Source organism: Lithobates pipiens, unplaced genomic scaffold (genome assembly GCF_037356315.1).
Source record: "Lithobates pipiens isolate NorthernLeopardFrog02 unplaced genomic scaffold, aLitPip1_a1.2 Scaffold_169, whole genome shotgun sequence".
In the NCBI taxonomy this organism is placed as follows: Eukaryota; Metazoa; Chordata; class Amphibia; order Anura; family Ranidae; genus Lithobates; species Lithobates pipiens.
The window spans coordinates 372,043-399,599 of NW_027507754.1; the positions used below are offsets into that span (position 1 = coordinate 372,043).

Genomic DNA, 27,557 nt, shown 5'->3' on the forward strand with positions numbered 1-27,557 from the left:
TCATATGACTGACAATAGCAGAATTTCCTTTAACCCCTTTCTCAGAACAATACCAGTTCCGACAAAGAACGAGCCTGAAAGAAAGTTTTGCATTAAACGTTTTTCTGCATTATTTAAAGTGGAAGTGCGGCCCTAAATCAAAAGATTGCAAGATGATAGGTATTTTATTACAGAGGAGGCACACTGGGCTTTTATTTACTAAAGGCAAATAGGAAAACTGCAAAGATCCTTTATTGCAGAAGAAACATTTTGGGGTTGATTTACTAAAGGCTGTGCACTTGCAAGTACAGAAGAAAGAAGAGTTTTTTGATCACGGACAGATCAACTTGATAATAGCACCACATCTCTTACCAATTAGTTAAATGTAGAAGGAGGGATTGGGATTTTAAAGGTGCAAATTCATTTGAAAATAGTAACAACTATATAAGAATTTTTTTATTTTAGAAAAAATAAAAAATTGTTAAAACACAATTGGCAAGTACAGATCAACAAGATTTTATGGATACAGCATTATAAGATGGAGTTCCCAACATGTTTCACCCATACATCAGGCTTCTTCAGGGGATGCTGTCCAAATAGAGGCACAAGCCTTCTTGGTCTCTTGAAATATTGGTCAAATCACTAAAGGGTCACAGGTGTCTCTCTGTGTCCAGAGAATCATGTGCTAAAGGTGACCATAGGGGGCATTCAAGGACCAAAAAAACAAAGTTCTGCAGTGGAGTCAATACAAAGGGATGAATGCTGTCTAAAACTGCCAGTACTAATAAGACTGGCATTTAGCAACAGCATGTGTGTGTCCCGACTCGTTCACCCGTACAATAGAATAATGCCGTGTACACACGATCAAACAATCCGGTGGAAAAGTCCGGCGGACTCAAGTCCGCCGGAAAATCCCCCCGTGTGTAGGCTCCGGCGGACTTTTCTTACCCAAAAGCGCGTCTCCAGGTAGCCGGGGCCAGCAAAGGAGGCGTCGCTGGCCCCGTCACCTGGTATGGATTTAAAGGGGAACCCCAACGCCAAAAAATCGGCATGGGGGTTCCCCCTAGGTCCATATCAGACCCTTATCCAAGCACACTACCCGGCCGGCCAGGAAAGGGGGTGGGGATGAGTGAGCGCCCCCCCCCCCACCTGAGCCGTACCAGGCCGCGTGCCCTCAACATGGGGGTGCCTTGGGGAAGGGGGGGGCCGCACGGCCCCCCTACCCCAAAGCACCTTGTCCCCATGTTGATGAGGACAAGGGCCTCTTCCCGACAACCCTGGCCGTTGGTTGTCGGGGTTTGCGGGCGGGGGGCTTATCGGAATCCGGGAGCCCCCTTTAATAAGGGGGCCCCGGATACCGGCCCCCCTCCCTATGTGAATTAGTATGGGGTACAATGTACCCCTACCCATTCACCTGTGAAAAAAGTAAAAGTAAAACACAACACACAAGGGTTAAAATAGTTTATTGCACAGCTCCGGGGGTCTTCTGTCCGTCTTCGGGGGTCTTCTTGCCCGACTCCTCCGCTATCTTCTGCTAGCTCTTTTACTAGCGGAGGAGCCCGGCTTTCTTCTTCGCCGCCCTATTCTTCTGACTTCGGGGGTCTTGTCCCCCTCTTCGGTTCTTCTTGCTGACTGTGGGACTGTGACATCATAATGGGCGGGGACATAATCCGGTGATGTCCCTATATAAGTCGCCGCGCGCCACGTCCCTGCCATTGTGAGCGGAGGCATCAACGAGGCAACATCTGAAGAGAAGAACAGAAGACGGCGACAGCGGCGACAGAAGACCGGGCCGCCGCCTGTAAAAGAGATAGAAGAAGGCACGGTGGCCCGGCAAGAAGAACCAAAGAGGGGGACAAGACCCCCGAAGTCGGAAGAAGAGGGCAGCGGCAAAGAAGAAAGCCGGGCTCCTCCGCTAGCAAAAGAGCTAGCAGAAGATAGCCAGGCGTCCAGGCGAGAAGACCCCCGAAGACGGACAGAAGACCCCTGGAGCTTTGCAATAAACTATTTTAACCCTTGTGTGTTGTGTTTTACTTAAACTTTTTTCCACAGGTGAATGGGTAGGGGTACATTGTACCCCATACTCATTCACATAGGGTGGGGGGGGCTGGGATGCGCGCCCCCCCTTCCCCAAGGCACCCCCATGTTGAGGGCATGCGGCCTGGTACGGCTCAGGGGGGGGGGGGCGCTCGCTCATCCCCACCCCCTTTTCTGGGGCCGGCCGGGTAGCGTGTTCGGATAAGGGTCTGACATGGACCTGGGGGGGACCCCCACGCCGATTTTTCGGCATAGGGGGTTCCCCTTTAAGTCCATACCAAGTGACAGGGCCAGCGACGCCTCCTTTGCTGGCCCCGGCTACCTGGAGACACGCTCAAAATGAGCGGACTTTTCTCCGGGCGGGAAAAGTCCGTTCATTTCAAAAGTAGGGCGGACTGGCACACACACGGCCGGATTGTCCACCGAAATGCGAGTCCGGTGGACAGATTGGAGTGCAAAAATACTTACTAAAGTCCGCCGGAGCCTACATACAGGGGGATTAGTCCGCCGGACTTTTCCACTGGATTGTTTGATCGTGTGTACGAGGCATAAGTGTCTGGGAGCATTTTATGAAGGATTGTAAGAGTATAGTGCCATCTAGTTAAAATCTTATAGTTGGTCTCTGCAATTTTAGAAGAAACATGTCACCGCTGACATCCATCAGAGCCGACACGCGCGGCATCTCCGTCATTGAAGATGCCGCGCTCAGTGCGCCTGCGCGCCGCCGTCTACGGCGCATGTGCCATAGACAGCGGTGCCTGTCTTCGGGCAAATATCTCCTAAACCGTATAGGTTTAGGAGATATTTCTTGGACCTACAGGTAAGCCTTAATCTAGTCTTACCTGTAGGTCAAAGTGTGTTGTAAGGGTTTACAACCACTTTAACTCCTGTCCAAATTGGCACTAGAATATTTTGTGTATGTACTTTGAGAGATAGGGACCTTGGATTGTAAGCTCCTCGAAGGCAGGGAGTGATGGGAATGAATCGTATGTATAGCACTGTGGGGTTGATTTACTAATGGCAAATAGACTGTGCATTTTGCAAAGTGAAGTGGCACTCTGCAAAAGCAGTGGCTCCAGAGCTTCGTAAATGTGCAGAAGCTCTGCTGACTTCCATCATCTAATCATGTGCAAGGAAAAAAAAATTAGTTTTTTTATTTTTATTTTTCTTGCATGTGATTGGCTACTCTCTGAAAAGTGAAGTTTACCTCATTTACTAAACTCTGGAGCAACTGCTCTTTGCAAAGTGCACAGTCTTTTTGCCTTTAGTAAATCAACCGCACTGTGTAGTTTTTCTGCGCTATATACTGTAAACACCTGGTATAAAAAAATAATCTGTTGGGCCTTTTCAATAATTTTTTGATGAATTTATGGAACTAATATTTCTTTATATGGCTGTGTTCTTTTCTATAGACTGGCAGCGCAAAGGTCAAAATATTTAAGAGGGAAGAATGAATTGATGCTGTCTTACAAGAGCGCCCTGGACACGCAGGTAATTCAGGGCTGATATAATAAATGTTTATTAGTAGAGGCTATATTTTTATATATACTCTGTGTGTGTGTGTGTGTGTGTGTGTGTGTGCGTGTGTGTGTGTGCGCGTGTGTGTATATGTATGTGTGTATGTATGTGTGTGTGTGTGTGTGTGTGTGTGTGTGTGTGTGTGTGTGTGTATATATATATATATATATATATATATATATATATATATATACAGTATCTCACAAAAGTGAGTACACCTCTGACATTTTTGTACATATTTTATTCTATCTTTTCATGTGACAACACTGAAGAAATGACACTTTGCTACAATGTAAAGTAGTGAGTGTACAGCTTGTATAACAGTGTAAATTTGCTGTCCCCTCAAAATAACTCAACACACAGATATTAATGTCTAAACCGCTGGCTTGTCAAAATGTCCAAATTGGGCCCAATTAGCCATTATCCCTCCCCGTTGTCATGTGACTCGTTCGTTTTACAAGTCTCAGGTGTGACTGCGGAGAAGGTGTGTTAAATTTGGTGTTATCACTCTCACTCTCTCATACTGGCCACTGGAAGTTCAACATATGGCACCTCATGGCAAAGAACTCTCTGAGGATCTGTAAAAAATAATTGTTGCTCTACATAAAGATGGCCTAGGCCGGGGGACACCGTGGGGGCGTGGCCGGAATGAAGGCGTGTGAGTGAGTGAGAGCGTGACGAGAGTGCCTGGGCTCTCTGCCTCTACCTCCTTTCCTCCCCTCTGATCGGGAAGATGTATGCCGCCTTTTACAACTTGATCTCCTGGCTCCCGCTTGGCATCGAATCCCGTGACGCCTGATACCGCTGTCACCGCCTATCTCCGTGGAAACTGTCGGAAGCAGCCGAAAACATCCGAGCGAGTTCTCGTGGCTGGACTCGGGTTATCGCGAGATCCCGAGCGTGTACCCGAAGGGACTCGAGAGACAGGCTGGAAGGGGCTCGATGATGGTGCGAGCCGTGGTGAGGCCTTCCACAGCGCTTGGCGAGATGGATTGAAATACGAGGCACGCTGGACACACGATCGAGACCGACCAGGAGCAGCAGTGGAACGACCGGACAGTGCATAGCCTAAAGCATCAGCTTAGGCACTGGTAACCAGGGAGGGTGAGGAGGGGGAGAGGCGAAGGTTGGGTTTTTCTTTTTTGGACTAAGAACATTGTTGGTGCCTGAAAACAGGAAGTAATCCAGTATTTTTTTCATCCTTGTGAAACGTTTCCCTCTTCCCCCTTCCTCCCCCCTTAATGGATGACCCCTTAATGGATGACTTGATGGAGCATTAGTTAAAGGACATAATATTCTTATGACTACGCTACTGTATTGACTGGAGAAGGGGCTGAGCAAAGAACAGAGCAGAAAATATTAACAAAGTAGTGGCTGCTGCATTCCTCTCTCCCTTTTTTTTTTTCCCCTAGTGGATTGTTCAGCTTATATACATATGATCTATTAATCGCCGGGTTTTTTCCTGCTGCGTATGCCTTGTCAGCTTGCTGTACACTGCAATATTATTATTTTGTTGATCCAGCTTATGCCACGTCGATATCATTATGCTCAGTAAAAGAGCTGTGGAGGAGGCACCATATGGGGAGGGGAACCAAAAAACACGTGCAGCTAAAGAAAAATTAAACCAAGCTTCTGCGGCAGCAAAACTCGAGCGTTTTGCCCATGCGACCTCTCCCGGTAGGAAAGGACATCACCACCCAACAGGGCAAACAAAGTCGCAGGGGACAATTGGGGATAGGAGAAGCACAGGCAATTTGGCCCTAGACCCAGCTACTACACCCTCTGGAGGGGGGGTGGGCGGGTTACCCGTGGGGGAAAGCAAGGCACTCCATAGCTCGGAGGGGTCATCACAACCCCCTGGGACGAGGACTGGTGAACCCACGTTGCGGGAGATATTGCAGGCAATTAACGAATGCAAAGATTTTATCTCTGGACTCGATAACCAACTAAGCAGTATTAAAAGCGAATTGCACTCTATGAGCCAACTATTGAGCAATACTATTGATAGAACAACTGAACTTGAGGGGAGGCTAAGTACGGTGGAGGATGAGCTCTCCCCTCTTCAGCAAAAAATAATTGGACTCCAGAAACAGATAGCTATACAGGCAGCAAAAATGGATGATATGGACAATAAGAATCGCAGGAACAACGTGCGTTTAATTGGCTTGCCAAAGGGAAGCGAGGGCTCTAATCCCATTATTTTTCTAGAGACTTGGTTTAAGGAGTTATTGGGAGATGCTCTCTTTTCCCCACTTTTTTCTATTGAAAGGGCCCATAGAGTCCCCCCTAGATCTCGATCATCAGAGGACCGCTGCAGGCCATTGATATTGAAATTTGTTAATTACAACGATAGAATGATACTGATGCGAAGAATTAGAGAACTAGGAAATATCTTTTATAAAGGGGCCAGAGTATCATTCTACCCGGATTTCTCACTGGATTTGCAGAAACAGAGGGCTGAGTTTATTCCTATCAAGCGCGCCCTACAAAAACATAAAATAGATTACGCATTACTGTATCCCGCCCGTTTACGAGTGTTTGCCTTGGGCTCAACCTTGTTCTTTAACTCCCCATCAGAGGCCACAAACTGGTTGGAGGAACATAAAGAGACCTTGTAGAATTATCTAGTATTGGTTTATGTGAAGGGGGGAGGGGGGCGGTTTGGGTTTCTGGGTTTTTTTTCTTCTTCCCCTTTCCTTTGTTGCAGAGGTATATATTATTTTCACAAAAAGTATATATTGTTAGAATTGTTGAACTTTAAATTTAATAGATGGGGAGTGTAGTGTCACTGAAAATTGATAGGTATCTAGTGTGGGGGAGGGGGGTGGGAGAGGTGGATGTCCCGGGGTTGTTTATGATTTTTAAGAATGAAATAGTTAGGTGCTGTGGGGGTCTCCCCTTCTTCCTTCCTCTCCCCCCCCTTTTTTTTTTTTTTTTTCCCTTTCCTCATAGAGGTATATATCACTAGAATTTATTTGAATAAATGGGTTTATGTAAGTTAATGGACAAGAGAGCACTATGTCATTGAAAGTTGATAGCCCCCCCCCCTTTTTTTTTTTTCTTTTGGTGTCTTGCAGAGGTATATATTATTTGAACAAAAGGTATATATTGTTAAAATTGCTGAACTTTAACTTAGGAGATGGGGAGTGTTGTGTCACAGAAAATTGATAGGTATCCAGTGTGGGGGAGGGGGGGTGGGAGAGGTGGATGTTCTGTGGTTGTTTATGACTTTTAAGAATGAAATGGTTGGGTGTCGAGGGGGTTTCCCCTCCTCCCTTCCTCTCCCCTCCCTCCTTCCCCCCTTCTTTTTTTTTTTTTTTTTCCACAGAAGGTATATATCTATGGGATCACGGTAATAAAAGAATGGGGAGTGTTGTGTCACAGATAATTAGGGTACCTAGAACGAGTGAGGGGGGGCAAGAGAAGTGAATATATCACGATTGCTTAGAAATGTCAAAAAGTAGGTGTGGTTGGGGTCCTTCTTTTTTTTTTTTCTTCTTCTTCTTTCCTCTCTTCTTTTTTCTTCTTTTACCCCCCTTGGGATCAAGGGGGGATTAACTAATTGGGGTAACAGGATGGATATGATACTCAGCATTGTTCCTGGGTTTGGGGAGGTCGGACCATCTAGGAGGGGGGGGTTAGTCCGGGCACTTTTGGATGGGTTTTGAAGTAAGTGGGCCACAATAGAGACCCCTAGGGGATGCTCTGATGGGCGGGGATGGGTGGGGGAGAGGGGGATGGGTGGGTCTTCGAACACGCGCTGTATGTATTGGGAGAATGGTGGACGTTGGGTGGGGGGTGTCCCTCCCCCTCCTGCCCCTTTCAATTTTTGTTCAAATAATTATTAATGTCAACGAGTAATTTGAGTATTATTTCATGGAATGTGACGGGGTTGGGAGATCCAAAGAAGAGATCGGCGATCATGCTGGAAGCAGAGGGAAGGGGACATGGCCTGCTTTTTCTACAGGAAACGCATCTAACCCCAAACACTGCTTTGCAGTTAAATAGTCGGAAATTCCAGGCATATTATCACTCTTTCCATTCATCTTATTCTAGGGGGGTGAGTGTTTTAGTAAAGAGGGGAACGGATTTTCTATGCAAGGAGTCTTCTATTGACGAGGAGGGTAGGTTTGTTTTTCTGTATTGCCTGATTGGTAGGCAACATTATATCTTAGCTAACATCTACATACCTCCTCCTTTCAAGTTGGAGGTTATGTATAAATTATTCGCATTTAGCTTGGATAAACTAGGTATCCCGTGGGTAATACTAGGGGACTTTAATGAAATACTAGACGGGAGCTTGGACAGATTCCCTCGCCCGGATGGGAACAGAATAAGTCGATTATCGGGGTACTTATCAGAAATAGGGTTGAGCGATCTTTGGCGAATGCGACATCCCCAAGAGAGACAGTACTCCTGCTTCTCTAATACCCACCACACTTTATCAAGAATAGATATGGTACTCGGGAACAAGGAGGCATCGGGGCTGGTACAGGATATAGAGTATGGTGCAAGGGGGATTTCAGACCATTCCCCACTGTTCATCACTTTGAGCATGGGAGATAGAACAGGTCCTGGGGAGTGGAGGGTAAACCCTGGCTGGTTGGAACTGATCGATAGATCTAGCTATTTGGTGGATAGGGTCATGGAATTCCTCCAAAACAACAAGGGCTCAGCGGCACCTGGAATGGTTTGGGACTCTTTAAAAGCCTATATTAGAGGTATATTAATACAGCAAATTGCGACAATTAAGAGGGAAACCCGTGACCAGGAGAGTGCAATTAGAAACGATGTTATCCTGGCAGAGAGAGCGTACATAGAGGATCCATCACTAGATAGGCAAAAGGTATGGTTGGATACCCAGCAGATATATAAAATGGCACTCTTGAAGAAGGCAGAGAACAGACGTATATTTCAACGCCAACATTATTTTGGCGAAGGGGAGAGGGTGGGCCGCGCCCTCTCCCTTTTGGTTCAAACGAATAGTTCTTCTACAGCGATACAAGCAATTAAAACATCGAAGGGTGACCTTGTCTCTAGCCCCTCTGCAATTACAAAGGTACTTGGTGACTATTATAAAAATTTATATAAATCAGTTACACAGGGCTATTCTGTGGATTTTTTACATCAAACAGCAATTCCAATTTTATCAGAACAGGATAAAATGAGTCTTGAACTACCACTTACGCTAGAAGAGTTAAAAAATGCAGTAGCTGAAATGCCTAATTGTAAATCCCCAGGCCCTGACGGGTTACCAACAGAAATTTATAAACGATATGGCGAAGTGCTGTTGCCAGAACTCTTGGAAACATTAAACCATGCATTGGAGGAGGGCGAACTTCCCTCTTCCATGCTGGAGGCAAATATCACTCTAATACTTAAGGAGGGCAAGGACCACCAGGAAGTTTCATCATATCGGCCAATATCCTTGTTATGCTCCGATGTAAAAATACTGGCCAAGGCCCTAGCGACCCGCCTGAGCAATTGTATCCATAGTTTAATACACCCAGACCAGTCTGGGTTTATCCCGGGCAGGTCAACCAGCACCAACATTAGGAGAGTTTTTCTTAACATACAAACACCCAGGAATAACGATGGACCGGGAGCTATACTAGCTCTAGATGCCATTAAGGCCTTTGACAGTTTGGAATGGGGCTATTTATGGAGAGTGTTGGAGCGTTTTGGTTTTGGCCCTCTATTTATTCAATGGGTAAAGTTACTGTATAAGAGACCTAGGGCAAAGGTCAAGATGGGAACTGTATTCTCCGAAGTGCTCCAGCTGGAGAGGGGGATGAGGCAGGGATGTCCGTTGTCCCCCCTCCTGTTTGTTCTGGCTATGGAACCCCTGGCTGTCCTGACGAGATCGCGTTCGGACATCCAGGGATTCCGATGTGGCTGGGGGGAAGATAAAATTGCCTTGTTTGCGGACGATGTCCTGTTCTTTATTGGGGACATGGGCTCTACCTTGGACAATGTAATGCAGATGATGGGGGAGTTTGGGCAACAATCAGGCCTGGTAATCAACTGGAATAAATCAGCCCTCCTACCGTTGACCAGACCCGGGGACGTACTACCTCCTATAATTACGTGTTTGGAGGTAGTGTCCAAGTTGAAGTACAACTGGAGAAGTAAACCAGTATGTTAAGGAGAATTTAGTACCATTGTTGATGAAATTGAAGCAGAAGGTTGACAATTGGTGTTGCCTCCCTCTCTCTGCGGCGGGGCGCTGCAATTTAATTAAAATGATTTGGCAGCCACAAATTTTATATATTTTGCATAACTCTCCAACTTGGATCAACCAGAAGTGGTTCAAGAAGCTGGAATCCCTGTTTCGTGATCTAATTTGGAAGAAGGGGCAAGCTCAGATTAGGCTGCAGACATTGCAGCTCCCCGCCGGGAGGGGAGGAATGGCGATACCACACCCGAGATTATACTTTTTGTCAGCCCAGCTCCAGCACTTAGCTGAGGCTGGGCTCCATAGTGGAGGGCACCCAAACCACAGACTGATGATTGACAGGGCACCGCACAAATTATTGGTTGAAGTTTTGGAAGCCAACTCGTTTGCACACAGGCATCCTACTAATGAACTAGCGAGGAAGGTGTGGTGGATAGCGAAGCAACTAATGGGATACGTAGGAGTGACTGAATATACCCCCCTATGGCATAATGGAAACCTGGTTGAACTAAACAGTATAGATAGATCTTTGGAATGGGAGAGACAGGGGATTAGCAGGCTAGTGCAATTATATGAAGGGAATTTAATTAAATCCTTTGAAGACCTTAGGCAGGAATTTAGTATCTCCAACAAGACGTTTTACAAATACCTGCAATTGAGGCATGGAATTCTAGCACAGTATGGGTCGCTTGTTATTGTAAGGACTGAAACCCCCTTGCTCCAGGGACTTATTGATCAAAAGCAAATAAAAGGCCAGATTTCCAGGCTATATATAAAACTTAGGGATAAAACTTTGAAGAGGGAGGGACCTGACAAGAGTAGGTGGGGATGGGTGGGGGATGTAGGGCTAATAACCCAGAAGCAATGGGACGAGACACTTGAACAGGGGAGTTTGGTGTCTATCTCTCCTTCACAGCGTATGTCTCATTTGTTTCTTATACATAGGGTATATTATACCCCCCAAAAGATGTGGAAAATGGGTAGGAAACCCAGGGACGATTGCCCCAGATGTGGGGCACCAGGCGATCTTATCCATATGGTGTGGAAGTGCCCAAAACTATACAGGTATTGGATAGAAATTGTACATAGAATAAACAGGACCTTCAAAACTACTTTGAAACCAGAAGCAAAGATTTGCTTACTGGGGATTCTAGAGGAGGGTAGAGTTCCCTTCCCAACAAGGACGTCTATATTAAGGTGCCTGTACCAGGCCAGGCGGCTAATAGCAATAAATTGGCAAGCGAAAAATCCACCTGTATTAGAATCATGGGTAAATGCAATCAATTCCACAATTTGGTGTGAACGAGCAATGTTTATTAAGCAAAACAACTTAAAGAAATTTAGGGCTCTATGGAACCCCTGGTTGAGCTACATAGGATACCCCCTGAGTGGGGTTCCCGAGAGATAGACTTAATGTCCGCTAGCCCGACTTTGGGTTGCGAGGGTGGGGGGGGGCTTTTTCTCTCTTGTACCACCCTCAGTGTACTGCTTCTTATTTGTGTCAGCCCTCTCTCCTTTTTCTCGACCCCAATGGCGTCCACCATTTTCCAAATAATCAGCCACGATCGAGGTGGCGGTGGCTAACAGAGTGTGTTCGAAGTGGGGGGGGTGGGTTGGGTGGGGGGTTGGGGGATAGCTATGTTGGTAAGCCGGTGGTTAACCGAGTGTTATACATGGCTTTGCTTTCATTACATATGCACGAGATGACGGTCTTTGTGAATTGTGAAAGTCACTGTATTTTTGCGTATAAAAATTTAATAAAGAGAAATTAGTTAAAAAAAAAAAAAAAGATGGCCTAGGCCAGTGATGGCGATCCTTGGCACCCCAGATGTTTTGGAACTACATTTCCCATGGTGCTCCAGTACACTGCAGAGTGCCGGAGCATCATGGGAAATGTAGTTCCAAAACATCTGGGGTGCCAAGGTTCGCCATCACTGGCCTAGGCTATAAGAAGATTGGCCTGAAACTGAGCTGCAGAACGGTGGCCAAGATCATACAGTGGTTTAACAGGTCAGGTTCCACTCAGAACAGGCCTTGCCATGGTCGACCAAAGAAGTTGAGTGCACATGCTCAGCGGCATATCCAGAGGTTGTCTTTGGGAAATAGACGTATGAGTGCTGCCAGCATTGTTGCAGAGGTTGAAGGGGTGGGGGGGTCAGCCTGTCAGTACTCATACCATATGCTGCATGCTGCATCAAATTGGTCTGAAAGGCTGTCATCCCAGAAGGATGATGCACAAAAAAGCCTGCAAACAGTTTGCTGAAGACAAGCAGACTAAGGACCTGGATTACTAGAACCATGTCCTTTAGTCTGGTGAGACCAAGATAAACTTATTTGGTTCAGATGGTGTCAAACATGTGTGGTGGCAACCAGGTGAGGAGTACAAAGACAAGTGTGTCTTGCCTACAGTGAAGCATGGTGGTGGGAGTGTCATGGTTTGGGGCTGCATGAGTGCTGCCCGCAATGTGGAGCTACAGTTAATTGAGGGAACCATGAATGCCAACATGTACTGTGACATACTGAAGCACAGCATGATCCCCTCCTTTCAGAGACTAGGCTGCAGGGCAATATTCCAACATGATAATGACCCCAAACAAACCTCCAAGATGACCACTGCCTTGCTAAAGAAGCTGAGGGTAAAGGTGATGGACTGGCCAAGCATGTCTCCAGACCAAAATCCTATTGAGCATCTGTGGGGCATCCTCAAACTGAAGGTGGAGAAGCGCAAGGTCTCTAACATCCACCAGCTCCATGATGTCATCATGGAGGAGTGGAAGAGGACTCCAGTGGCAAAGTGTGAAGCTCTGGTGAACTCCATGTCCAAGAGGGTTAAGGCAGTACTGGAAAATAATGGTGGCCACACAAAATATTGACACTTTGGGCCCAATTTGGACATTTTCACTTAGGGGAATAAAATATTTAAAAAATGTGAGGGGTGTACTCACTTTTGTGAGATACTGTATATGAATATGAACAAGGCTGCCGATAGTGGGGTAGAGCTGGCCCTTCTGTACTGGGCCTGGGTCCCATCAGTTCAGCAGCAAGGGCTGGGGACAGATAGGGGACTCTTGCTGTGGGTTTGGGCTTTTATTTTAAATCTTACTTACCTGCCATATCTAAGGGTGATCGCTCAGTTCTCCTTGCTGCTCTGAGCAGAGAGCTGGTGACTCTCAGCTGGAGAGCTGGGCTGTGGAGGGAGTGGGAGCAGATGGCTGTCTCTCAGTGGCTCGCTGAGAAGCTGAGCCAGGTGCTGGTCAAAGCTCCTAGGTGGATCCTGACTATATGGTCGCGATCTTTCCCTAGGCAGGATCGGCTTCAGCTCGCTGTCAGCTGAAAATGAGTCACAGGAGTGCAGAATTGGAGAAGCACAGCCAAACGAGCTTTGGCTGTACTCCTTTAAACTTCCACCCTCTTCTGCTATATGAATTCATCAGGGCAGGCCGGAAGATGCAGCATGGAGGATTACTCAGCTTGACTCCAAAAATGAGTACACAGTCCCCTCTCTATCCCTGGCCCCTGCCACAGAACCTTTTAGCTTGGAGCTACGGCTGGTGGGATAATTTGTGTACAATACGGTATTTGAAGTCCCTTGTCCCTGTCCCCTCTCAGGCATGCTGTAGGGAGGGCTGTCAGGCAGACTGTATGGGCGCCATGATTTCTAAAGGTGGCCTTGTATGTGAATAAGGGAATGAGAGGAATAGCATGTTTCAGTGGGATCAGAAGGTGTTTTCAGACTTTACCTGCAGTGCCACCTACTGGTGAAATCTAGTAGCGCTGCACACCATACCCTACCCTACAAAACCATGCGTTAACCATGCATTATTTATAGAGATTAAATAATTAGCTTTGTTCTCTTACACTGGGTAAAGGAGAACTGTACTAAAAGAACTATGTGAGCTGCTATTGAATGATAATTCTGACATTTCTGTTTGCCTGGCTGTCATATTTACCTATTAGCTTTTTTTTAATGAGTTTTTAGTTAACATACAGAATTAACCCACACAGGGGCCAAACATTACCCACGCAGGGGCAAATCTTCTGATGCGGTAGCAGACCACAACCAGGCACATCATATAACTAGAACATACTGCCTCTGAAGCCGCAACAGGGCATACCAACAACAAACACAACCTTACTTAGCTATACCCCAATGTGGGGAGAGGTTCAGTGCAGGAGAAACTGTGCTCAATAGTATATTGGCAGGATATTATGACACGAGAATGCTTGGGTCAGCATACCAGCATACTATATCCATAATATTAATCTAAGGGTTGGTTACCGCATCAGTTGCTGTAGTATTATCTTCTAACCAACAGGTCCACACCTTTTCAAATTTGCGTGGGCAACCCCTGTCCGAGTAGGTGGCTCTATAAAGAGTAAACTGGCGTTGACCAGGTTTTTCCAGAAACTGACAGAGGGGGGAGATGATTGTTTCCAGTTCATCGTGATGGCCTTGCGTGCATAATACAGCAATAGGGATATGAGTATTTTCCTAGCTCTAAGGATTGGCATTTGTTTCACTAGCCCCAGCAGACAATATTTAGGGTCATAAGGGACACTAGTCCCAGAGGTCCTAGCTATCACATGGAGAACTTACTTCCAATAAAGTACAATTGCTGGGCAAGCCCAGAAAATGTGAAAAAAGTCCCCTGGCTGATAAGAGCAGCGCCAGCATGCCAGGGAATGTGCCAACGACATCTGGTGCAGCCTAAGGGTTGTGTAGTGAGCTCTGTGTACAATTTTGTATTGGACCAGTTTATCCCTGGCTGAGACCAGAGGGGAGAATGGAAAATCCCAAATATCCCTCCAGTCATCTTCATGCAGCCCCGGTATGTCCCCCACCCATTTCCTGCAGATGGAGGACAGCTCGGGGTTGGCAGCAACCAGCAGGGACCCGTAAATCTGAGACATGGGTTTCTCCAAATCTTTCACCCGAAGGGGTGGATTCAAGCTCTGAATATTCCAGTATAGTTGGTTGACCTAAGAACTGACATCTATAAGCGTGTGCTATCGGGAGATACCTAAAATAGTCCTGTGCAGGTATTACCCATTAGGTTTAGTACATTCTGAGTTACTGACTTGAAACGAGTATACAGACAAGTGGTTTTCTTGCCACTCCTGTTGCTGATTCAAGCATGGAACTCGGAAAGCCAGGTTTAGCCAGGAACCTAGACCTTTTCAGGAGTTCAGCAAAAGCAGCCCCCATATTTCTTTCAATAGCGTTTCCTCTAATACAGCTTTTCTGCTTCCTAGCAATGAGGAAAACATTAAGAAGGTAATGTGGACTGGAGCCAAGCACCACCATTTTATAGGAACCATATGACATAATATAGTATTGGTGCTAGGGCTGCAACTAAAGACTATTTTCATAATCGATTAGCTGGCCAATTATTGTTTTGATTAATCGGTTAATTACCGTAAAAAAAGGTGTGGTGTATAATTTAGTTAATATGTAAAGTTTAAAAAAAGGCAATTTACTCTTAAATATCTCTATATGCAGTGGTAAATATAAATAACCAACTATATGGTTAAGGAGCAAAATATCTAATCCACTCTGAGAATAACAGACAGAAGAGATATACTGTATATATTAGAGGGGATATATACTGTACATACTATTAGAAGAGATATACTGTATATACTATTAGAGGCTATATACACTATTAGAGGAGAGATATACTATATATACTTTTAGAGGGGATATATACTGTATATAATATTAGAGGGGATATATAATGTATATACTATTAGAGGGGATATATACTGCATATGCTATTAGAGGAGATATACTGTATATACCATTAGAGGAGAGAAATACTGTATATACCATTAGAGGAGAGATACACTGTATATACTATTAGAGGAGAGATATACTATTAAATGGTCAATCTGGTAAATATCATCAGACTCATTAACTTTAACCCCATTTTGTTACTGGCCGATTAATCGATTATGAAAATAGTAATCGATTAATTTAACAATCGATTAGTTGTCAATTAATCGATTAGTTGTTTCAGCCCTAATTGGTGCAAATGTTCACACAAAGTGCTAAAAAATCCTATTAAATCCTTGTCACAGGTCAAAATGAAACCATGCTTTGCTCCCCCTCCTGAACCCGAAATTACAGAGCCGGTATTTGGACTGAACGATATGACCAATGAAAAGCTGGCAGAAAAAAAAAGGCGGGCCCAGGAGGTCTCTAAGCACCAGCTGCAAACTGCCGCAGAACGTAAGCGATTGGCTGTACTCAATGATCTGGTGCAGCAGAGGAAGGAGTCAGACATGCTGCACTCCACTAAAGAGCTGTAAGTACAATATTCCTTTTACAGTACAACATAAAATTGGGATTTCAGATTTAGGTAGATGCAGGTGGTTGCATTTACTCCTGGCTTCTAATATCTTTCTGGTGCTTCTGTGGTGACATCTCTACATCTAAGTCTGACCAGTAATGCCATGTGTAACTCAGTGAGACACAGGATAGTAGGCTCCTCCCACAGAGCTCTTCACTTACTTGTTCTGAATTAATTGGAGAGAGTAGTCACTACTATCTAGAGCAGCCTTTCTCAACCTTTTTAACACAGAGTAATTCTTGTGGTCACATAAATGCTCCTGCTCCAACAAGTGTTGCCTCTGAATCTTCTTCGGGGAGAGTTAGTTACAGTGCCGTATCGCAAAAAATGGCCTGGTCATGAATCTTCCGGAGGTCAAGTGGATAACGACATTCAATTCAATATGACTTGTGCAGCCGTTGTATACACTATAGTGTTTTTTTTTGCTTATGCTATAATTTTTTTTTATTTGATATTTTTTTCCACAAAGGTGGAGTTACCCTTTAAGTGACTGAAAAGTGAGCTAACCAACTACAATTGGATCCTCCAGGCAGCAACATTACTAATATCATTACTCATTTCATACACCAGATGATAAGTGGTCCTATTTTTACACATTTGGTTTGGACAGAGAAAATCTATTCCTGTATTCATAGAAGCGATAGCACTGGTTCACACTGCTGCCACTTCTCATGCGACTTGCTGCAACGTGCGACACAAAGTCACATGACAAGTCAAAACACATTCATTTCAATGAGTTCCATCTTAATTGCTGCGACTCAAGTTGCAGTGGCCAAAAAAAAATATGTTTCTGCACTACTTTTCTGCGTCTTTCCTGCAACATGAGTGCCAGAGACTGCAATGTACAAATAACCATTGAGTAGGCTGAAGGGCAGATATGCTCATCTGTTTTGCAATTGCTGTGTTTTTCCATGAATCTATTAATGATAAAAAGATAATATATATAAAAAAAAGATCACCAAAGTCCCAACGAAGTAGTTTCTTTGTCTTATCTTTGGCTGCGACTTCAGAGGGTTTTGTAAGTTCAATAATATGTGTAACACTCTGTTTTGCTATAGTTGGCCAAAGTTGCAAAACATCAAAGTCGCCTTGAAGTCACACAACCTAGAGGTCGCAGCAGTGTGAACCAAGCCTTAATGTCACTATAGACCAGGGATATGCAATTAGCAGACCTCCAGCTCTTGCAAAACTACAAGTCCCATCATGCCTCTGCCTCTGGGTGTCATGATTGTGGCTGTCGGAGTCTTCCTCATGGTAGTTCTGCAACAGCTGTAGGTCCGCTAATTGCATATCCCTGCAATAGAGTATACACTTATTGTGGAATATTGTTCTTGCCTTCCTGTAGGTTGTTGTCTGATAGAGCGGTGCAGTTTGAGAAGATGCAGAGACTACAAAGAGGGTTGCAGGATGATTGGTCCAAGAGCTTTGAGCTGAAGAGACGGAAGGAGGAGGAGGAAGGGCGCTTCATCCGGTAAGTCCAATCACACTATAACCCCAACATGGGCAAGCCGCGTCCTTCCAGCTGGTGAAGAGATACAGGATTCAAAACACAGAGCCAACCGGCATGCTTCGGCAGTTGCTGCAGAAAAACACTAGTAATTTCCCTGTACATCTTGTGTTGTCACTCAGGGTGAATTCACACCACAACGCAGAGCAGCCGGATACACTGCACTGTCAGCTGCGCTAGGGACAGTGTGGTGCACGAATCAGCACAATCCTATTTTTTGGGGGTTTTGTTCAAGCTTTATTTGAAGTGTACAAAACATATACTTCATTTACTTGAATGTCGGGTAGCAGGCTTCGCTGGCCAACGTTGCAGTGCAATTCAGCCCAGTGCACTGCAATAAAAAGCAGCATGTCTGCATTTCACCGCAGAAGGCTGCAGTGCAGCGCTAAGATGTGTCACAGTTAAGAGTTGCCACCTCATGCCTTTAAACCCGAACACATATGCATTACACAGGTTCTGAGGCTAATTAAATGCAGATAAGGCATCAAGTAAGTTTAATTACCACCTTAATTAGCCACAGAACCTGTGTAATTAATATTAATATTACGTTTATATAGCACAACTTCACAGCACTTTAAATATTGTATATTCACATCAGTCTGCGCTTTTGAAGAGCTTACAATCTAAGGCTGGCCATTTTTTTTCAATCAGCCATCAGTATGATGAAATTTTTTTTCCATATTCACACATGTGAGGTGGAAGGAGGAATCCTCCCTGCTGTGCCAATGTATTCTGACAGTGGGACTCCACTGTCAGAATACACCAATCAGCAGCTGTAAGCGGCACCACTGATCGACAAAAACTTTCCAACAGTCCCATTTGACAGAAGCCAAACTTTAGGTCAACTTCTTTTGAATGGAAATGAAGAAATCTCTCAAGGGGTTGGGACTATGGTGGCACTGGTAGATTAAAGTCAAAGAGGTAATAAGAATAGTAAAAATATCTAATTTTATTACAAATAATGTCATAAAATTCAATATTTTTACAACTCTTATTACCTCTTTGACTTTAATCTACCAGTGCCGCAATAGTCCCACCCCTTGAGGGATTTCTCCATTTCCATTTATCAGGGATGATGGCACTCATCCATTGCAGCCATATTCTGAACTTCTTTTGAGTGGGAATGGTCATAGATGGATCGAAATTCATCTGGTCCCTGCTGAATCTATCTATGGGCAAGTTAAAGTGTTACTAAACCCAGGACCCTGCATTTTGGTCTCCCACAGTACACAGGACATTGAAATGCAATTATTTTAGTAAACCTAAACTGCTAAATACTCTTTCTCATCAGCAGTATATAGCAGTCTTGGGACTGCTATCAGTGTCTGGTTAAAGCTTGTAGGAGGAGTTTTCATTCTCCTCTGACTGTCCCATGAAGTTGCATGACCCCTGACACTCTGGCTGGACAGTGCCGATAGGCCCTGTGCTGATCACAAGCACTCTCCTAAGAAATCTCTAGCAATACACACCAAACTGAGCATGTGCAGCTTGTCCCCAAGGCTCTGTTCTATCAGGAGATGGTTTGGGGACTGTGTAAGCCCGTGTACACACGGTCGGAGAATCCGTCAGAATGTGTCCTATCGGACCGTGTTGTCGGATAATCCGACTGTGTGTGGTATGCATCGGACTGATTCCGTCGGAATATCCGTCGGACCCAATTTTCCAACTTGTTGGAAATATTTTCCGACCAACTGGTTCGATCGGACATACTCCGATCATGTGTAGAGAATTTTGATCGGACCAAGTGCCACGCATGCTCAGATCAAATTCCTACATCAAAGCTATTGGCTACTAGCCTGAACGTAGTCCCATCGTAAGGAAATTACGTCACCGCGTTCTGAATGATCGGATTTTTCGACAACTTAGTCCGACCGTGTGTATGCAACAGTTTCGGACAAGATCCGACGGGCAAAATCCGACGGACAAAAACCGACGGATTTGGTTGTCAAAATCTCCGACCGTGTGTACAGGGGCTAAGAAGAGGAGGATCAGAGAAGACAGGATCAAACAGCCTTTTTACACATTGCAGACCAACAGCTTTCATTTTCAGAAAGAAAGCAAATCCTCAACTTCCATATTACAGAGCAACCTGACATTTTTGTTTTTCTTATACTCCAGGGCTAGTAGTGATCTTCTTCTTGATCAGTTTGAGAAGTATCGCCGCTGCTTCCAGTGCAAGAGGCGAACATCAAACTGCGGAGAGACCAACGTTTGGTGTGAGACGCGCTATATCCCAGGATCGCGCCTGATGGTTTGATCACCGCTGTCTACTCCTCAGTAATGTTTGTTTATTCATAAAGTCTAACGGTCACTTAGTACCTCCTGTCCTAAAATTATTATTTCAAATGAGAATTTCTGCATTCTAATTACATTGGATTATGAAGCTTTGAAAACACTCTCCTACCTCTATCTCTGCTGTGGCTGTGACAGCTGTCAATAGAACGAATTGTGTCCGTGGCGGGATTATTGGGATATGTACTGAGACGCTGAAAACAGATTGTGCCTTATCAAAAAGGAAAAATGGTGTGAAGACTAAATTAGCAACTTGAAGGAAACATTGTCTAAAACAAAATAAAGGTTTGTTCAATATGCAAAGAGTCTTCTATTCCTCATTAATACATGGGTACCAGTTTAATTGGACTTTCACATTGTGTTAACAAATAAATGTTTCACTGAAATGGGCAAAATAAACTTTTATTTCTCAGTTCAAATGTTGAAGGAGAAATTCCCCCCCCCCCCCCCCCAGCAGCTAATCCAAATCCACATACACATATACATTCCATAATCGTTTGCTCCCAAGGCAGACAGAAACAATAAAAAACTGGGATACAGGCACTTAACAAACACATAACAACCCCCACTCCACCTCAAAACCAAAGCAATGGTCTGAGACACACAATATTCTAGAAGTCTGAAAGGTGGAATTATTTATCTTCATATAATTTTTGAGGGATATTGTTCAGAAATATTACTATCCCAAGTGAAAGAGTCCCTTCATTCCCTCAACACAAACCACACATATACAACCCAGGATAACAGGGGTAAAATGCTATGCTGAGTTCGGTGTGGTTGTACTGTGAGTCTGGTTAGGACTGACCCGACTGAGGTTCTCGGTCACCCTGTGCCCCTAATAGACACAGGGTCACTTACACATAAAAGGGCCAGGAAGAGGGCTGGAAAATGGGTTTCCCAAGCTCTCTAAGGCAGTGGTTCTCAACTCCTGTCCTCAGGACCCACTAACAGGCCAGGCTTGCAAGATAACTGAAATACATCACATGTGATATCATTTGCTGCTCAGTAATTGCAGTATTCTAGTCTGCATATCCCCAAAGTTAAACTCTGGCCTGTTAGTGGGCACTGAGGACAGGAGTTGAGAACCACTGCTCTAAGGTAAACTGGGTTCCACAAGCCCCCTGCCCAAAGTGGCTCTCGTTACATGCAGCATGAAGGGATTAAAGTGCTGCCACTGTTCACTGATGCATTCCAGTTGCAGTTAAATAACCTTTTTTGGTGCATTAGTGGCACCTGTGTCAGTGTTAATTAACCCGTTTATGCTGCAGCATGAAGGGGTTAATTAACTAATTGCCGCCCGCCCACTGCCAAATGATGGGGTTCTCATTCTGGGACACCGTCATATAATGGCGTCCAAGAGCGGCCGCTCACGCAGGGGTGCACAGCGTGGCGATCGGACTGCTCCCTGTTGCTAGGACACAGTACGACCCCAATCTCTGTGAAAAGCCGCAGCATCGCGTTATTTGCAACCCGGAAATTACACAATGCCAGGCGGCGCTCAGCGCCATTTTTAAAAAGGGTAACCAGGCTTTTGTTACCAAAGCTTCTTATGCACAGTGATCGGTGGTGGGGGAGGCATCTGGAGCGTACAAGAAGGGCAGAATATCAGCTCTGTTTACAGAACCCGAGGGACAGCACAGCCACAACATGTACTAATGATTTATAAAAGAGTACTATGATGGGGCAATATTGATTTTTTTTAAAAAGTATCTCTTTAACCCCTTCCCAGCCAGTGTCATTAGTACAGTCACAGTGCATATTTTTTTAACACTGATCACTGTATTAGTGTCACTTGTCCCCAAAAAGTGTGAGCGTCAGAATGTCCACCGCAATATCACAGCCCCACTCTAAGTCACTGATCGCCGCCATTACTAATAAAAAAAATATCCAATGGTTTGTAGACTATTTGTGGGGAAAAAAATACATACGTTTTATTTGGGTCAGTTAAAATAACGCAGTGCCGTATTGCAAATGATGGCCTGGTCATGAAGGGGGGTAAACCTTCCAGAGGTCAAGTGGTTAAAATAAAAATGAAAGGCAAAACTTTTGTATATAGTAGTGGCAGCCGCTCCATTAGGGGTGCAGGGGTGCCGGCCCCCTAATCCATGCACACGTCCACTAATCTACATGCAGGGTGCTGGATGCATGGATTTTAAAGGTTTTTTTTGTTTTGTTTTTTGAAAGCACATGATTAGAGCCTTAAGGCTCTAATTGGCTTCAAAAAGGGTGGGTTCAGGACGAAGAGCACTGTGCCCCGAGCCCACCCAGTTGTGTGACAATAGTGAATTAATATTCACTATTGCTTCCTGCTTCTCCTTCTGGCCAGCCAGGAAGCAGGTCCTAAAACCTGATTTGCCAAGAGGAGAAGCGACTGTTTTAGCCTGGAGCAGGAGGGAAGCCACAGAAGAGGAGACGCAGGGGGAAGCCACCAAAGCTGCCGTGACCTGGATGGGGTAAGTGGCAATCGACCGAGTAACAGGTGGTTTGTTTGCCACCCCCCCCAAAAAATGGAGCACCAGCCGCCATTGGTATCACTGCTGATAGGCAGGCTGGGCACGGCTGGGGATGGAGCCAAGTACCAGCAGGAACATGTGAGCCATGGAGTCCCGGTGGGGGGGAGTGCTCTAATCCCGCAGGGAGCTCCCGCACAGCCAGCGCTACATGCTGAGAGAAACCGACAGTCCTGTAAATGCAAGCTGAGGGAGGAGGAGAGGCAGAGTTGTGGAGGAGGAGAGCGGGCTTAACACTATGGATGAATGGAAGAACCACTAGGGAAATGTAAGCGGACTAGGCATGGAGGGGGTGAATAGAGCACAGGGATCTGTCTACACAGGAAAAGCTTCCTCTGTAGTGCTGGCTCCTGTCCCAGAGTGATACCAAGTGCACTTCACCTAGGACCTTTCTAGCAGCCTGGAGGGCGATGCCAGCAGATGTTGGATGAGGAAAAGAAGGTCAGAGTATTAAATAACACATACACTGCACCTTTGCAATGGGCATATTGGCACCTATAAAAGGGTTAACAACTTTTTAGGCTGCTTTCACGCCCGTAGGTGCAGCACAGTGCACCTGAAGCTTTCCTTTATATCTTGCGGGTTTGGCACACTTCTGAAAGTGCACCACACCCACAAGATATAATAGAAGTCTATGGCAAAGTGCATCTAACCTGCAGGAAAGCCGTAGGTGCACTGCGCTGCACCCTTGGTGTGGGTAAACTATTGTAGGCTCCAGTTGAACAGGGTAGGCCAAAGCCACCTAAACTTTTTGTTTTTGGCAAGCTCCCCCACCCATATATTTCATATGTGTCATGGAATCGTGGACACATCTGTGGTTTTGATTGCACGATATTGCCTTGATAGTCTGGATGGATGCTAGAGGCAGCCCATCCATTAAGGGTGCACAAGTGCCGACCCTTCTGTCACGCTGTCCCCTATATGACAAATGGATAGATTTGTGCATTGCATGAGTCTATCCATGGCCACTGTAGCCACCCCCTATTCAGGAGTTCAGCCCGGGTGGCTGAATGCCAGCAGCAGGGGGGGGGGGGGGAGGCGAGGGGTGGCTGCATATATTATGATGGGCACAGAGGCTGCAATTGATGGGGCACAGAGGCGGCATTTCATGGGCACAGAGGCTGCATTTTATGGGCACAGAGGCTGCAATTGATGGGAACAGAGGCTGCAATTGATGGGCACAGTGGCTGCAATTGATGTTTCTGTTTCAGTATTTTTCAGTTTGTTTGTGCCCCCCCCCCCCCCACCAAAAAAAAAAAAAAATGAGCACCAGCCGCCACTGATGGATGCTGTTCCTTCTTTGACATCTTTTTGCGCACACATGATCCTAAAGTCTTAGATGACCATCTCACTCTTATAAATTGATGTCTGTAAGTTTTGTATTTCCTATATTCTATTACAGTATCGGACTGTTGTCGCTCTTTGTGCTTGGAGAGCAGAATTTCTACAATGTGTACTGCTATTTTAAGTGCAGATTTTGTTTTTGTATTGCTTTATTTTTCTTGTTATACTTTCATAAAATTTCAGTAACAGAAAGAAGATTCTGAACCATTTCATTTCACCCCCCGCCGCTGTAATTCAGGTGCCTGAATAGGGGGTGGCAGCGGCGGCCATAGATGGATTCATGCAATGCGTGAATCTATCTATTGGTGCTAGAGGGGGTGGCAGGAGAGAGGGGGCGGAGCCCTGCACCCCTATGGATGCACCGCTACTGGTTTATCTCATTACATTTCTACATGGAAATGCCTTCTGGTTATCTATAGCATTTTTGTTAGTATTAAAGTGAAATTCTATAGGATTTTATACAAGATCTGGGGGCTTTAGAGCCTAAAACTTTAAGTGCAATATTGTATATAGCATAGGCCTCTTGCACATGGACATATTAAAATACTGCTATATACCCCTAATCTTTCTGCCAGGAGCTGAAAAAAAAAATCCAGCTTTAGAAAATGCTAATTTTGGTGCATAATTATCAATAAACTAAAGCTGCGCTGAATCTTAAAAAAAAATGTATATAAAAGACTATACACCCTTATACGGATATATATGTGTTATATGATCAACTACAAGATATTGATCTCAACGTGCAATAAAACGATAAAATGACAATCTTAATCACATAGATATAGTTGTGAATTAACACGCTAACAGTGAAAGAAAAAAAATTGTGATAAATGAATTGAAACTAAATAAATAAATAGTCCACAAAAAATGAAGGGGTGAATCTTCAGTCCTCAATAGTGACACCGCACACAACACGCTCAAAGAAGTGACAGGGTACACCAAGGGAAAGTCCTCCACCAATGAAATTACCAGCTAGCTAGAACTCTTTTTAAGATCTAACATGCACGTGGTTCATCCCCCAGCCTGGGTTTCTGTACAGGGTTATGCACAATGTGTCCCGATGTTCCACTTGATAAACACTCCCATTCTAACTCCTCCTCACAGCCATATTGATAGATACTCTTCTTAGCAGGATCTCCCTGTGCTATAGGAGGGCAAATGCACTTTAATTAATGCAGGGGACACTGCTTCATTCGATATCCCACTTCTCAGATCCTCACCACAAGAAGACCCATGTATAGGAAGCTTACCTTGCACGATCTCTGCACACATTGCAGAGCAGCCATAATTATGCTTGTATATGCTCATACAGGAGTATGGCATTTTGAAGCATATATGTGTTAAAATATTCATTTATTCTTGCCACTAGAATGAATTTACACACCTTTATGCACGTATGTGCGTAAATTGTAACAGTAAACGCCTTTCCAAATGCAGGTTTTGGGCATTTTTTTTTATGCCCCTAAATGCCACTCTAAATACAAATCTCACATTATGCATGCATACTTTGGCTAAAATAAGGCTGCTTTTAGAAGCATTAACCTCTTGCCACCGACGCCTCTCTGCCCTTTAAGCCCTTGTACACACGGTCGGAGAATCTGACGGAATGAGTCTTATCGGACCGCGTCGTCAGATAATCTGACTGTGTGTGGTATGCATCGGACTGATTCCGTCCGAATCTCCGTCCGATCCAAATTTCCAACATGTTGGAAATATTTCCCGACCAACTGGGCCGGACGGACCTAATCCGATCATGTGTAGAGCATTTTGATTGGACCAAGTGCCACGCATGCTCACATTCAAATTCCTACATCAAAGCTATTGGCTACTAGCCTGAATCTAGTCCCATCGTAACGAAATTACGTCATCACGTTCTGAAAGATCGGATTTTTCGCCAACTTGGCCCGACCGTGTGTATGCAACATTTTCGGACAAAATCCGTAGGACTAAATCCGACGGATTTGGTTGGCAAAATCTCCGACCGTGTGTACGTGGGCTAAGAGGTTTATGTGGCCGATAGACAGGGCGGGACTTAAGAGCATGTGACCGCCGATTGGATGTCATAGCGGCCACGTGAACCAAAAACTCTTAAACTCAAGCAGCGATCGGGAGCTTTTGGTTAGGCACTGGTAACTGTGCCACACGCGCTCCCAACTGTCCATGATTACAAGGGACTGTCCCTGATATGGAGCAATGTCCCTCTGTCCTCCTCATTTATCCTTCATGTTGGTCTGATCTATATAGTTGTATATAAAATGCACTACTTATCTTTCAAAAAGTGATTCCCAGTGCTAAACCTTTTATCCGATTTCTAAATTGCTGCATTTGGCAGGGGGGGTGTGTCCTATGCCCACATTCCTTTGCTAATTGCTGTCCCTTGTTCCCATCTCAAAAAGTTGGGTGGTATGGATTTACTAAAGGCAAATAGACTGTGCACTTTGCAGTTGCTCTAGAGCAGGGATATGCAACTAGCGGACCTCCAGCTGTTGCAAAACTACAAGTCCCATCATGCCTCGGCCTCTGGGTGTCATGCTTGTGGCTGTCAGAGTCTTGCTATGCCTCATGGGACTTGTACTTCTGCAACAGCTGGAGGTCCGCTAATTGCATATCCCTGCTCTAGAGCTTAGTAAATGAGGGGAAGCTCTGCTGACTTCCATCCTCCAATCATGTGCAGTCAAAAATGCTGTTTTTTTATTTTCCTTGCATGTGATTGAGTATTCTTTGCAAAGTGAAGCTTTGCATGTGCATTTACTCCAGAGCTTAAATGAGGTAAAGTGCAGTCTTCTTGCCTTTAGTAAATCAACCCCTCTAAGTACATGGTTAACACAAAGGGGCTTCCAAGAATAGAGCATATGAAGGGGTAGGGGGCTCACAAGGGCCAAGGATGGAAAGAATCTCCTAAAGAGAATTATGTTAACCACGAAGAGCTGTTGATGGTAGTCAGCCAGTCTTTTGTCACCACTTTGTCTTGTGAGCACAAACGGCTAGTGGAAATTACTGAGGCCCCTTTCACACTACTGCGACTTCAAAGTCACGTGATTTTGACGCGATTTAAGGGAATGCCTGTGTAACTCGCATCAAAGTCAGACCCAAGTAGTACAGGGGCTACTTTGAAGTTGGTGCGACTTGAAGTCACACAGATATGAATGGTACTTAATGGGAATTATGGAGAACGACTTGTCATGCGACTTTTCAGTCCAAAGTTGCAAGTCGCACAAGTGTGAAAGAGGCCTAAGAGAAATCTACCCATTTTGTATTCAGACAGGGAACTGTTTGGGGTACTCCAGGGTGGTTGTAGATGTTCCAGCCGCATGTTTTTACCTATATTTCTTTTTTTTTAAATAAACTGTGTTACACTATGGTCCTGTTTCTATCTATATTTTAATGGGATATCGCAGTGGAGAAACAATAAGGTTCCCATTTATATCTCCTTGGCTCATCAGCAGGACCACTGATCCATGCTGACAGCTTAACCTGACCTTCTTTTTAGTTAAAGAGGTCACGGTGTTCTGGTGAGTAGGCAATTCACTCACATCCTCTGGGTGATCTACATGAAGTTTTCTATTGGTGATGGTCTTAAGAATTGAAGTTGCAGCAAAAAAAGATTTATGGACTTTGTTTCCGATGCATTATTTTTAATCACTGTTATTAATTCATTTTGCCACTGGATTATTAGGCTTCATAAATTGTGCATTATATTATTAATTAGTGCCATGCGCTTTGATTTGTTTACGTAAAAGTATTGTCATAATTGAACATAAATTAACACATACAGCGCCTCCTAGCCCAAACCAGACAAAGATAGCACCTATGTACTTTGAGGGGAGCAGCTTCATTTTTTTTTT

General features: G+C 44.8%; 1 protein-coding gene across 2 annotated transcripts in view; it reads left to right on the plus strand.

Moving 5' to 3' along the window:
- The window catches only part of CCDC81 (coiled-coil domain containing 81), a 106,203-nt gene extending 86,042 nt beyond the window's left edge, over positions 1 to 20,161 (plus strand). For both annotated transcript variants that reach the window (XM_077484921.1, XM_077484923.1), the window contains exons 13-16: positions 3,429 to 3,507; positions 15,788 to 16,014; positions 17,405 to 17,530; positions 19,685 to 20,161. In XM_077484921.1, the coding sequence (XP_077341047.1) occupies positions 3,429 to 3,507; positions 15,788 to 16,014; positions 17,405 to 17,530; positions 19,685 to 19,823 (571 nt within the window). In that variant the 3' untranslated portion in view covers positions 19,824 to 20,161. The remainder of the gene's footprint in view (positions 1 to 3,428; positions 3,508 to 15,787; positions 16,015 to 17,404; positions 17,531 to 19,684) is intronic.
- The last annotated feature ends 7,396 nt before the right edge of the window (positions 20,162 to 27,557 follow it).